Source organism: Ailuropoda melanoleuca, chromosome 15 (assembly GCF_002007445.2).
Source record: "Ailuropoda melanoleuca isolate Jingjing chromosome 15, ASM200744v2, whole genome shotgun sequence".
Classification (NCBI taxonomy): Eukaryota; Metazoa; Chordata; class Mammalia; order Carnivora; family Ursidae; genus Ailuropoda; species Ailuropoda melanoleuca.
In genome coordinates, this window is record NC_048232.1 from 11644593 (window position 1) to 11657818 (window position 13226).

The 13226-nt window shown below is 41.1% G+C and overlaps 1 protein-coding gene across 2 annotated transcripts in view; it reads right to left on the reverse strand.

Annotated features, from left to right (window-relative positions):
- Positions 1 to 13226, reverse strand: part of CCDC3 (coiled-coil domain containing 3) — a 122992-nt gene that overhangs the window by 3505 nt on the left and 106261 nt on the right. The window contains exon 3 of one of the 2 annotated variants that reach the window (XM_034644058.1): positions 745 to 813. In XM_034644058.1, the coding sequence (XP_034499949.1) occupies positions 745 to 813 (69 nt within the window). Of the gene's footprint in view, positions 1 to 6; positions 814 to 13226 lie in introns of those variants that run through there. The other variant, XM_002925613.4, reaches the window with a different exon arrangement.

The following is a 13226-nucleotide window of genomic DNA, read 5'->3' on the forward strand; positions in this document are numbered from 1 at the left end:
GTTATTGGCAGGCATCCTTGGGTGCTCTGCAAGGCTGCCATCCTCCCACCGAAAATGTGGCAAATGCGACACCAAAGGTTCCAAGACTTGTTGCAGATCCCTTCTTAAAACTAATCATGGTCCTGGAGTTCAGAGCTGGAGATAGCACTGCCTCTCCTCTGAAATAAGGCTGAACCCCTTGTTTCTTGTACATCTAGAGATTCTAAAATATTTTTTCCACAGTAAGTACACTGTCCATTGTGCTCCTGAAAGCTGGAGACAGGCCCTAGGCAAGCACCTGACATTCCAGGATCATGCTGCCTCCAGACTTGCAAGCACTTAAGTCTGGGAGCGAGGCTGAGAAGGGAAGGAGCCCAGCAACTAGGAAAATTAGCAAGATTTGCCCCTTCAAGTAACTAGACACTATCAAATGCATATTAAAAACATCTACAAGAGTTTTTGCCCTATGTGCACATTAAAACCTACCATCATTTTACATTCCCTGGCAAGAGGCAACATGTTCCAGCAGAGCCAGGCTAGGCCACTACTCAGTCCTTGCTACCCCCGCAGGTAGGTGGCACCGGGTGGCTCCTGCCCCAGGGCATTAATGTGTGGGAGGGCACCTGCTGCAGCCGCTAACTTCTCGCCGAGCTTCTGGTTCACCAGCTCCAGGTGGCGACCATTCTTCCGTGCCTGCCTCAATGACCTCTTGACCTTCTTCACCCGATCCCGAAGCTGTTTGTTCCGCTTCTCCAGAGTGGCCACCTTCTGCTGCAGTTTCTTGACATGGTCCTCCTCCTCAAACAGAGCCTTCTGCACTGATGAGCACATGAGCTGTTGGGGTGAAAATGCCATGGGAGAGGCAGGTGAGTTTCATAAAACCTCCCTAGAGCAAGTTTCCTGGATGTGGTCAAGTACAACAGAGACTCTGACAGTCAATGGCTCTAATCCCAGAATGAGGGCAACCCTCGAGGCTCCTTCTTGGTTTCACCCTATGAACCCCCTGCCCTAACAACAAATATAAAGACACTCTTTGGGGTACCTTCATGGTTTAATTTTTAAAAGCCATTGCAGGGTTGTTTTTTACATGCTTACCATCTTATATACTATTTATTGATTCCCTGAGGGGGTTGGTGACTTTTCACATTTTGCTCTGATTCAACAATTTTGCCTATTAAATTCTAATCTGGGTTTAAAACATTTCCCAGGAAAGCCAAAGTGTGAGGATCAGCCATAGAGGGCCTTTGAGGTATCTCTACTTAAAGGGCTTTGCCTGCACTACGCACCAAATACCCTCCCTCTGGGAATTATTCTGGTCATGGCAGGATGGGCTTGAAGGAAGGGACACTTTTTTAAAACTGAGGTTTTTTTCTTACCTAAGCCACCCAGGTTCTTTTGGTTGTTGTGGGTTTTGTTTTGTTTTGTTTTGTTTTTTTACAGAAGTTATTCTAAATTTTGTTACATCAAAGAGCTCCAATAAATCCAAGAGACTAAAACCCAAAACAGAAAAATATACAAAGTGGGGTGCCTGGGTAGCTCAGTCGGTAGAGCATGTGACTCTTGATCTCAGGGTTGTGGGTTTGAGCCCCACACAGGTGTAGAGATTACTTAAAAAATTAAATCTTTAAAAAAAATACACAAAATACGGATAGGTCACTGGAAAGGAAATATAAATAAGATATGTGCAAATTAGGGCTATAATGAATTGCTGTTTATGAGACTGGCAAAATCAAGAAGTCAATAGTTGGAGACATAAGCACTATTATACTGTGAGTAGAGAGTAAACCTGTATAAAAAGTGATTTGGCTATATCTACCAAAATGAAAACTGCATATGCCCTTTGACCTAGTCATTTTGGAACTTCATCTCAAAAATACTTCCACATGTACAAATATATATATACAATAAATAATATTGTTCTAAGATTGAAGAGTGACAGTAGCATCATGGCCACCTAAGACATCCCTCATTTTTGTCCCCCAACCCAACAATAAAAATTGAGCATCCATCCCTAAACATTAGTGCCTTTGAGAGAGCTATGGGATCCAGCACCATATGCCAAGGGATCCAGGAAGAGTCTGGGCCACCCATGTATCAGGTAACAGGCAGAGAGGGTCCTATTCCTACCTAGGAACCTTACAGTCACCTGTGAGCCAGTTTCAGGGTCTCTCAAAGAAAACAAATACAGCCAACAGGTATATGCAATGGTGCTAAACATCACTACTCATTGGAGAAATGAAAATCCATACCACAATTATCATCACCTTCTACCTATTAGAATGGCTATTATCAAAAAGACAAGAGATAGGGTTCCAGTGCAAGATAGTGACATAAGAGGATCCTGAACTCCTCTCCTCCCATGGACACACCAAATATACAGCTACCTAAAGAACTATTTCCTCTGAAAAATAAAAAATTAGTTGAGTGACTTCTATGTATTATACAAACAAGTAAAAAACCCACACTTAAATATGTAGGAGAGGCTAAGACACACACCATCAACCCCAACCCCAGAGCCACAACCTGTAACTGGGAGGGAACTCACACCTCTGAGCTTTTCCTTGAGGAGCAAAGGATTTGAACCCCAACTTTTAAGTTGCATATCTGAGAGAAGAGCCCCTGCACAACAGGTAGCTTTGAAAGCCACCAGGCTTATGTCCATGAGACTCACAGCCTCTACAAACTAAAAACCTCGTGGCAACCACCCCTCAGTACCCAGGCATGAGGCAGCAGCCCGAAAAGCACCCCAGTTTCTGTGAAAGAAGTTGATTTGCTTATCTTAGAGTTTTGGCCTCATAAGCAGACTTCTAATTTAACACACAACTGAAGGCCCACTGATAAGACTCTCCAAAGACTATGGAGGCCTGTGGTGTCATCTTCATGCTCTCCCTATGTCCCAGGTTATCTCCAAGAAAGGAGCTTGTCTACACATCTGGCACCCTGGCTTTTGTGTCTGATGCTCAGAGGACACATCCCTTGAGGACATGGCAGATGTTCATGGGTTCATTAGGGGATAGTAGCAACCAAAGAAACACTTATTAAATGTCTAGCATCACAGAGCTCAGCACAGAGGGGGCAGACAGAAAACCCCATCTCCCTATCTTCCCCTGAAAGAGAGAAATCTGCAAACTTTAAAAGTTGCTACCTGAAGTTCTGCTTCCCAATCAGCATGAATCCACGTGCTGACTGAGATCCTCCCCTTTGAGATGCTGAAAAGTCTTGGCACAACCTCCACTACTGGGAGCCACTAACAATAAAGTAGGTTTCTTGGACAGTCACAGAGGTTGAGAGACAGACAAGAGCTAATAAGCCAGGGAAGAATGGGAGACTTGGCTCTTTTCTCTAATGCAGAGAAACCAATAAAAAGAGAATAGATCAAAATGAAGAAACAGAGGAATATGTTCCAAACAAAAGAACAAGATAAAACCCCAAAAAAGACCTTAATGAAATGGAGATAAGAGATTTACCTAACAATGAGTTCAAAATAACAGTGATAAAGATGTCCACTGAATTCAGGAGACTAACACATGAACCAAGTGAAAATTTCAACAAAAATAGAAGAAAGTACCTAATAGAAGTGACAGAGATGGGAGGAGGAGTTGGGATCTAGAAGCCAGAGTCTGGCACCTTGAGCAGCCGGAGAAGCGTGGAGACAAACCCATGGAGCCTGGAGGAGGGAGCACCGCCCGGTAGAGGTGGCCTTCATGAGACAGAGGACCCTGCCGAGTCCCCAGACTTCTGGCTGAGAAACGGAGGTAACAGGCCTTGACTTTGCTGCTTCATTTCCTGTCGAGGTGACAGCAAAGTCCTAGACAGCAGCACCCCATTCCTCACGGCCCAGAGAGAGCAAGAGGGCAGGGCTCCCTCCGTGTCAGGCTCTTAGAAAGCCTGCAGCAGGAGGTGTGCGGGGAGGGTGCCTGCAGGGTCCCTGGCGGGGCCGTGACCCGGGTCCTGACCCTGGGCTGGAGCCTCAGCCGCAGTGGTTTCCCTTGGCAGGAGGTCACCTGCCTGGCTAGCGACAGAGCTGCCCCCTCCTCTCTGCAGAGAACAAATGAGGGTCTACGGACCCGTTGGGGGCTGCCGGGGGAGGAAAAAGAAAAAAAGAAGAAAAAAAAAAGAAGTGACAGAGATGAAGAATACAGTAACTGAACAGAAAAATACTACAGAGGAGTTAAACAACATACTTAAAGACACAGAAAAAAGGATCCATGAACTCAGGGCAGCGGAACTTATCCAATCATTACAGAAAAAAGAAAAAAAAGATTTAAAAATAATGAAGATAGCTTAAGGGATTTTGGGACCCCATAATGTGAATGTTGGTCTGCTAGATGTTGTCCCCTAAGAGGAATAGAGAAAGAGGCAGAAAATGTATTTAAAGAATAATGGCTGAAAACTTCACTAATCTGGGGAAGGAAACAGGCATGCAGATCCAGGATGCCTAGAATGTTAAATAAGATGAACCCAGAGAGATTAGCACTGAGATACACTGTGATTAAACTGTCAAACTTGAAGACAAGGAATCTTAAAAACAGGGCAAAAAAAAAAAACTTGCTATGTACAAGGGGACCCTCCCCACCCCCAATACACACATGAGATTATCAGCAGAGTTTTCAGCAGAGATTTTCCAGGCCCATGGAGACTTGCATGATATATACAGGCATACCTCATTTTGTCGTGCTTCACAAATACTGCATTTTCTACCAGTTGAAGATTTGTGGCAATTTGCTGAATAAGTCTATTGATGCCATTTTGCCAATATTTATTCACTTTGTGTCACATTTTGGTAACTCTTCAAATATTTCAAATTTTTCCATTATTATATGTCAGAGTGACCTAGGATCTTTGATGTTACTCTTATATTTGTTCTAGGGTGTCACTAACCACATCCACATAAGAAGGTAAGCTTAAACGTGTGTTATCTGACTCTTCCACCAACTGGCCATTCCCCCCATCTCTTTCCCTCACCTTGGGTCTCCCTATTCCCTGAAACACAACAATAGTGACATTAGGCCAGTTTATAACCCTACAATAGCTTCTGAGGGTTCAACTGAAAGGAAGAGTCACACTTTAAATCAAAAGCTAGAAATAATTAAGCTTAGTGAGGAAGGCATGGAAAAATCTGAAACAGGCTGAAAGCTAAACTCCTTACACCCAATAGTTAGCCAAGCTGTGAATGCAAAGGGGAAGTTCTTGAAGGAAATTAAAGGTGCTACTCCAGAGAACACACAAATGGGGAGAAAGCAAAACAGCTTTATGGCTGATGTGGAGAAGTTTTAGTGGTCTGGAGAGATTAAACCAGCCACAGGATTAACCCAAAGCCTCACCCAGAACAAGGTACTAGTTCTCTTCAACTCCATGAAGTCTGAGAGAGGTGAGGAAGCTACAGAAGGAAAGTATAAAGGTAGCAGAGGTTGGTTCATGAGGTTTAAGGAAGACACCGTCTCCATAACCTCCAAGTGCAAGGTGAAGCACCAAGTACAGAATCAGAAGCTGCAGCAAGTTCTCCAGGAGATCCACCTGAGATCATTAAGAGATTTTCAATGTAGATGAAACAGCCTTCTTTTGGAAGAAGATGCCAAGGCTTTCATAGCTAGAGAGGAGAACTTAATGCCTGGCTTCAAAACTTCAAAGGACTGGCTGACTCTTTCCTTAAAGGCCATTGCAGCTGGTGACCTTAAGTTGAAGCCAATGCTCATTTACCATTCTGAAAATCTTAGGGCCCTTAGGTATTATGCTAAATCTACTCTGTGTTCTATAGACAGAACAAAAAAGCAGGCTGAACACACATCTGTTTACAACATGGTTTACTGAATAATTTAAACCCACTGTTGAGACTTGCTCAGAAAAAAAGAACTCTTTCAAAATATTATTGACAATGTATCTGGTCACCCAAGAGCTCTGATGGAGATGTACAATGAGATTAATGTTTTCATACCTGGTAACACAATAGCCACCTGCAGCCCATTGATCAAGCAGTCATTTTATATTTCAAGTCTAATTATCTAAAAAACACACTTTGTAAGGTTACAGCTACCACAGATACTGGTTCCTCTGATGATCTGGGCAAAATAAAAACTATTCTAGATGCCATTAAGAACATTCATGATTCATGGGACAAGGTCATACATCAACATTAACAGGAGTTTGGAAAAAGTTGATTCCAACCCCCATGGATGACTTTAAAGGGTTCAAAACTTCAGTGGAGGAAGTCACTGCAGATGATGTGGAAGTAGAGGAGAACTAGAATTAGAAGTGGAGCCTGAAGATGGGACTGAGTTGTTGCAATCTAATGATAAAACTTGAACAGATGAGGAGTTGTTTCTTGTGGATGAACAAAAGAAAGTGGTTTCTTGAGATGAAATCTCCTAATGAAGATGCTATGAAGATTGTTGAAATGAAAACAAAGTATTTAGAATATTACATAGTTGATAAAACAGCAGGATTTAAGAGGATTTACTCCAATTTTGAAAAGTTCTATGGGTGAAATACTAAAAACAGCATCACATGCAATGGAGAAATCCTTCATAAAAGGAAGATCACTCTGGCAAACACCTTTTGCAACCACCACCCTGATCAGTCAGCAGCCATCAATGATTATTACTACTTCCTGCAAATTCAGATGATGCTCAGCAATTTTTAGCAAAGTATTTTTAAATTAAAGTATGTATATTTTTAAGATATAATATTGTACACTTAACTGACCACAGTATAATGTAAACATAACTTTTATATATACTGGGAAACAAAAAAAAACTCATTTTACTTGCTTTATTGCAATGTTCACTTTATTGTGGTAGTCTGGAACTGAGCCCACAATATCTCACATGTATGCCTATTGACACAGAGGGGAAAGGAAAAAACTGCCAACCAAGAATACCCTACCCAGCAAAACTGTCCTTCAGAATTGAAAGGGAGAGTTTTCCAGCCAAGCAAAAGCAAAAGGAATTCATCACCACTAGACCCACCTTTCAAGAAATATTAAAAGTTGTTCTTTAAGCTGAAAAAAAAGGTAACAATATATGAAAGTATAAATCTTACTGGTAAAGGTAAATATATACTAAAATTCAAAATAATGTAATGTTATAAAGGCAGTAGGTTAATCACTTATAAAGCCAGTATGAAAATTAAAAAACAAAAGTAGTAAAAATAACTATATACATAGTTAATGGATAAAAAAGTGTTGTAAATTGTGACATCAAAAACAAAATGGAAAGGGAGAGTTAAAGTGTAGAGCTTTAGAATGCTTTCAAAAATAAGTTCTTGGGGCGCCTGGGTGGCACAGCGGTTAAGCGTCTGCCTTCGGCTCAGGGCGTGATCCCGGCGTTCTGGGATCGAGCCCCACATCAGGCTCCTCTGCTATGAGCCTGCTTCTTCCTCTCCCACTCCCCCTGCTTATGTTCCCTCTCTCGCTGGCTGTCTCTATCTCTGTCAAAAAATAAATAAAATCTTTAAAAAAAAATAAGTTCTTATGAACTTTAAAACACTGTTTTGTTTTATATAGACTTCATGGTAACTACAAAATAAAAACCTATAGTAGATACACAAGATAAAGGTCTCTAAGCATACCACTACAGAAAATCATCAAATAACAAAGAGAGCTGTAGAAAAAGAAAGGAATAGAGGAATCACAAAACAACCAGCAAACCGTTAACAAAATGGCAAAAAGTATTTATCAGTTATTAAATGTAAATGGTCTAAACGTTCTAATCAAAAGGAATGGTTAAATGGCTCAAATACATGACGCACTTGTATGCTGTCTACAAAAGACTCACTTCAGCCTTGAAAACACACAGACAGAGGGTGAAAGGATGGAAAATGATATCCATGCAAATGGAAACTAAAGGAAAGCTGGGTAACTACATGGTTATCATAAAAATAAACTTTAAGAGAAAGGCTATAATAAACACAGATCATGATGTAATGATAAAGGAATCAATTCATCTATCCTACAGAGGAGACCTAAATATGTAAAGGAAATATTAATAGACCTAAAGAGAGAAACAGACAGTCGTAAAATAATAGGTGACTTTACTATCCCTCCATCTAAAATGAATAGATTATGCAGACAGAAAAATAAGGAAACACTGTACTTAAATTATATGTTAAACCAGATGGACCTAACAGATATATACAGACTATTTCACCCAGAAACAGCAGAATATACATTCTTCTGAAATGCGCATGGAACGTTCTCCATGATCAATCCTATATTAGGCATCACATTGTACATCTTAATAAATAAGAAAACTGAAATCCATTAATTAAGCTGCTTTTCTAATCAAAGTGGTATTAATTACAGGAAGAAAACTGAAAAATTCACAAATATGTGGAGATTACTTGTTTGACCCATTGGTCAGGAGCATGCTTAATCAAGACAAAACAAACAAACAAACAAACGTACCAAAACTTACAGAATGCAGTAAAATCTGAGAAACAAGAAACTTCAAATAAACAACCAAACTTTACACCGCAAGGAACTAGGAAAGGAAGAAAATACAAAGCACAAAGTTAATTAAAGGAAGGAAATAATAAAGATCAGACCAGAAATAAATGGAGAATAAAAAAGACTCCAAAAAGATTAGTGAAACAGAATAAACCAGAAATCAAAGAGATGTTTCAACTTTTACCACAGAAATTGGACAATGAGAAGAAATGGATAAATTCCTGGAAACATACAACCTACCAAGAGTGATTCATGAATAAATAGAAAATCTGAACTATCTGAATAGTAAGGAGATCGAATCAGTCATCTGTAATCAAAAACCTGCCCAAAAAAGTCCAGAACCACATGACTTCAGTGATGAATTCTACCAAAATTTAAAGAAATATTAATACAATTCCTTGTGCAAACCTTGATACCAAAATCTGACAAGGATACCACAGAAAACAAATTATAGGTCAATATCCCTGATGAACATATATGAAAAAAATCCTCAACTTATTAGCAAATGAAATTAAACATAAGATCATACACTACCATCAAACAGGATTTATTCCAAGGATGCAAAGGTGGTTCAACATCCGTAAATCCATCAGTGTGATACATCACATTAATAAAATGAAGGAAAAAACCATATGATCATCTCAATCAATATAGAACAAGAAACTGACAAAATTTAACATCCCTTCATGATAAAAACTCTCAGTGTTATAAAGGAAATGTACCTCAACATAATAAAGGCCAAACATGAAAAGCTCACAGCTAACATCACACTCAGTGGTGAAATGTTAAAAGATGTCCCCTAAGATTAATGAGAAGACAGGGATACCCATCTCACCACTTTTAAGTCCTAACAACAGCAATTAGACAAAAAGAAAAGGCATTCAAATTGGAGTTGAAAAAGTAAAACTGTCTCTATTTATAGAGAACATGGTATCACATTTAGAAAACCCAAACTCCACAAAAAAACCTGTTAGAATAAAGAAGTTCTGTAAAATTTTAGGAGACAATATATTAAAATTAGCTGTGTTTCCATACTCTAATAAACTATCAGAAATAGAAATTAAGAAAACCCATTTATAACTGTACCAGAGGGTATACAAAATTTAGGAATAAATTTAAGCAAAGAGGTACACCAAAAAACTGTAAAATTAAGTTTAATCCCTATCTAAATTCTAATGGAATTTTTCACAGAAATGGAAGAATCAAAGTTTGTATGTAACCACAAAAGTCCCTGAATAACCAAAGCAATTTTGAGCAACAAAGATGAGACAACACACCTAATTTCAAACTATATCACAAAACTGTAGTAATCAAATAGTAAGATACTGGCATAAAAACAGACACATAGGTCAATAGAACACAGTCCAGAAACAAACCCATGTGTATACAATCAATTAATTTACAATAGGGAGAGAAGAATATACAATGGGGAGAAGACAGTTTCTTCAATAAAGGATGCTGACAAAACTCGACCCCCATCTTACACCATACACAAAAATTCACTCAGAATGAATTAAAATACTTGAATGGAAGACCAGAAAATATAAACTCAACACTGGTCTTGGCAATGAATTTTTAGATTTAACACCAAAAAAGCAACAAAACCAAAAGTAAATAAGTGGGACTCCATCAAACTAAAAAGCTTCTGCACAGCAAAAGAACCATGAACAAAATGAACAAACCACCTAGGGTAGACTGGGTAGATGGTGGAGTACGAGCATCCTGAACTCAACTTGTCCCATAGACACACGGAGACAACTACATGTATGGCAACTCTCCCTGAAAACAGGTAGAGCAGATCTTCCACAGCTAGCTGTAAAGGGAAGGCCGCACTGAAAAGGGTAAGAAGGGGGAGAAATGCAGTCGGGAACTAAACCCCTGGTACAACCAACCACAAAAGTAAGGAATATCACAAACATAGAAAAGAGAGGGAATCACACCCCACACAGGGCACTAACCACCTGTCCTAGGAACTCACACTGGGAAAACAAGTCCCCATACAGTCTGACATTGAAAGTCAGTGGTTCTTAACTTCAGGGGAGCCTAAGGAGCCTACAGTGATAGGAAACTGAGTTCCCACCCTTAAACAGCCAGCATTCCAACTAGCTCTGCACAAACACAGTTTGAAAAGTACCTAGGATATATGTGAAAGAGATTTGTTGACTAATTTTAGGATGAGTGCCAGAAGTGCAGCCATCTGCAGGAGATTTCTCCAGGAACAAAGGTGCTGAGAGGTACTGTCTTTCTTGCCTTCCCCCACCCTAGACAGCCTGACACTTGGAGAGCATTAACATTGGCTGTCACATCTACCTTGCTAGCACTGCAAACCCCACCCCAGCAGGCAGTCCTCCAAAGTGGTTCCTGTCCCACCACACCCAGCAGGCAGTCCAGGATGGGACTGGCACCTCTCCGAAGTGTCTCCTGCCCTGAGGTGGGGGTAGCTAACACCATACACCAGTACACCCACAGCTCCTTTAGCCACGCCTCTCATTGGATGTGCAGAGAACAAGCCCTCCTAATCAGTACACTCACAGCTGTCCTAGTGGTAAGTGCAGACACCCAGGTTAAGTGCCAACCCCACCCACCAGACAGCCTAGCCTCTAAATTGCACACAGGGAGCAAGACCTGTACACCAGTGTGCCCATGGCTTGTAAAGTGGGTCATTGCAGCCAGCTGAGCTGAGGGCCATTTTGTAAAGTGGGTCATTGCAGCCAGCTGAGCTGAGGGCCATCTCCTTTTACCAGCATGCTCACATCAATCATGGTTCAGCCACAACAAGAGAACATACACAGCCCACACAGGGGACACCCCTGGAGCACCTGGCTCTAGTGACCAGAGGGAACTGGACCACAGGGCACTATAAGATCCCATATACATAAAGCCCCTACTTTCAAAACTTAGTTTGCCTACTTCATACATAGAAACAAGCACAAAGAGACAAAATGAGGACACAGAAGCATATATTGCAAATGAAAAAAAAGACAAAATCACAGTAAAAGAGCTAAATGAAACAGCTAAGCAATATGGCTGATAGAGTTAGAAGTGATGGTCATATTCACTGGACTTGAGGGAAGAGTAAATGAACTCAGTGGGAACTTCAACAAAGAGACAATATAAAACAGAGCCAAGGAATACACTAACAGAAATGAAAAGTACACTAGAGGGAATCAACAACAGATTAGAGGATGCAGGAGAATGGATCAACTCGCTGGAAGACAGAGTGATGGAAAGTAATCAAGCTGAGCAGCCAAAAGATAAAAGTTTATTAAAGGAGAAGGGAAGATGGCAGCAGAGTAAAAGGACCCTAAGCTCCCCAACCCCAAGAATATAACTAGATAATTATCAAATCATCCTACATACCCAGAAATCAACCTGAAAACTGGCAGAACCAGCTCCACAACTAAAGGTGGAAAAGAGGCCACATGGAAGAAGGTGGAAAGTGCAGAGACATGGTTTGGGAGAGAAACAGATCATGGTCACTGAGGTCATGGAGAAGGGTGAAAGACAGGAGTGCATAGGGGAAATTAATCCCTGTAGCAAGTGGCTTAGAAAGTGAGAGAGGCCAAATTTTCTGATTTTTGGCAACCAGTGGGGCTTAAAGTCTGGAGTTTTAAAGGTCAGTGGGCTTTGCTTGGACAGAGCCCAGAGTGCACTGGGGCTGCTCTTGGAGAGAAGGCAGGGCAAACGGCCTGCAACATACAGCATGGAAACTGATCTGAAGAGTCTCTGGGAACACAATGTGGAGGTTAGTTGCCCATCTCTGACTGCACCCCACAGAGCCAGCATTCATGGAGAGAACCCTCCTAGGGAACAAAGGAACTGGCAGGTGCCATTTCCCTCCCCAGCTCCTCAGCATAACCACAGGACCACCTGCAGGAATCAGTGTAAAGCAGACACTGGCTGCCTAATTTGCTTACACCAAGCTTCCCCCCAACCCACTCCAGTGGAAGTGCCCTTCCTAGTCATGATTGCTTTAGTCCCGGCATGGCAGGCCCTAGCCCCCAGAAGATCAACCCAAACCCTTACCCACAGCATATCTCCTGAACCAGGAGCTTTGCAGGACCTCAGTTCTGGCAGTGGTGGTGACAGATTTCATTTCATAAGCAGACCAGAACACAGCTAGTTAAAAATTGCCACATTCAGGCCAGGGACCAAACACTGCCCACAAATAGAGCCTCTGCAGATGACTGGCCTGAAAGAAAAAGGGGCAAGGAGTAAACAGCAGAGTGCATACAACACACACTGGAGATGCTCCCTGAAGTGCCAGACCCTGAGGAACAAAGGACACTATACAGCAGGGCACTACAAGATTTCTTCTTCATAAAGGCCATTACCCTCAAGAACAGGAGATGTAGCTGACCTTCCTGACAAAGAAGCAGGCACAGAGACTTAGACAAAAAGAGACGACAGAGGAATTTTCCCAAATGAAACACCAGGACAGGACCACAACCAGAGACCTATGTGAAACAGAGAATTTAAAATAATGATCAAGAAGATACTCACAGGGTTTGAGAAAAGAGTGGAAGGCATTACTGAGACCAATTAACACAGAGATAAGAAATAACAGAGATAAAGTACTTACTCAACAAAATAAACATGCCTTGATGGAAAGAACAGCAGGCTGGAAGAAGCAGAGAAATAAATTAAGGACCTAGAAAACAAGAGTAATGGAAAGTAATCAAGCTGAACAAAAGAGAGAAAAAAGATTTATGCAAAATGAGAATACTTAGGCAATTCAGTGACTGACTTCATCAAATGTAATAACATTCACATTATAGGAGTCCCCAAAAAAGAGGGAGAAAAG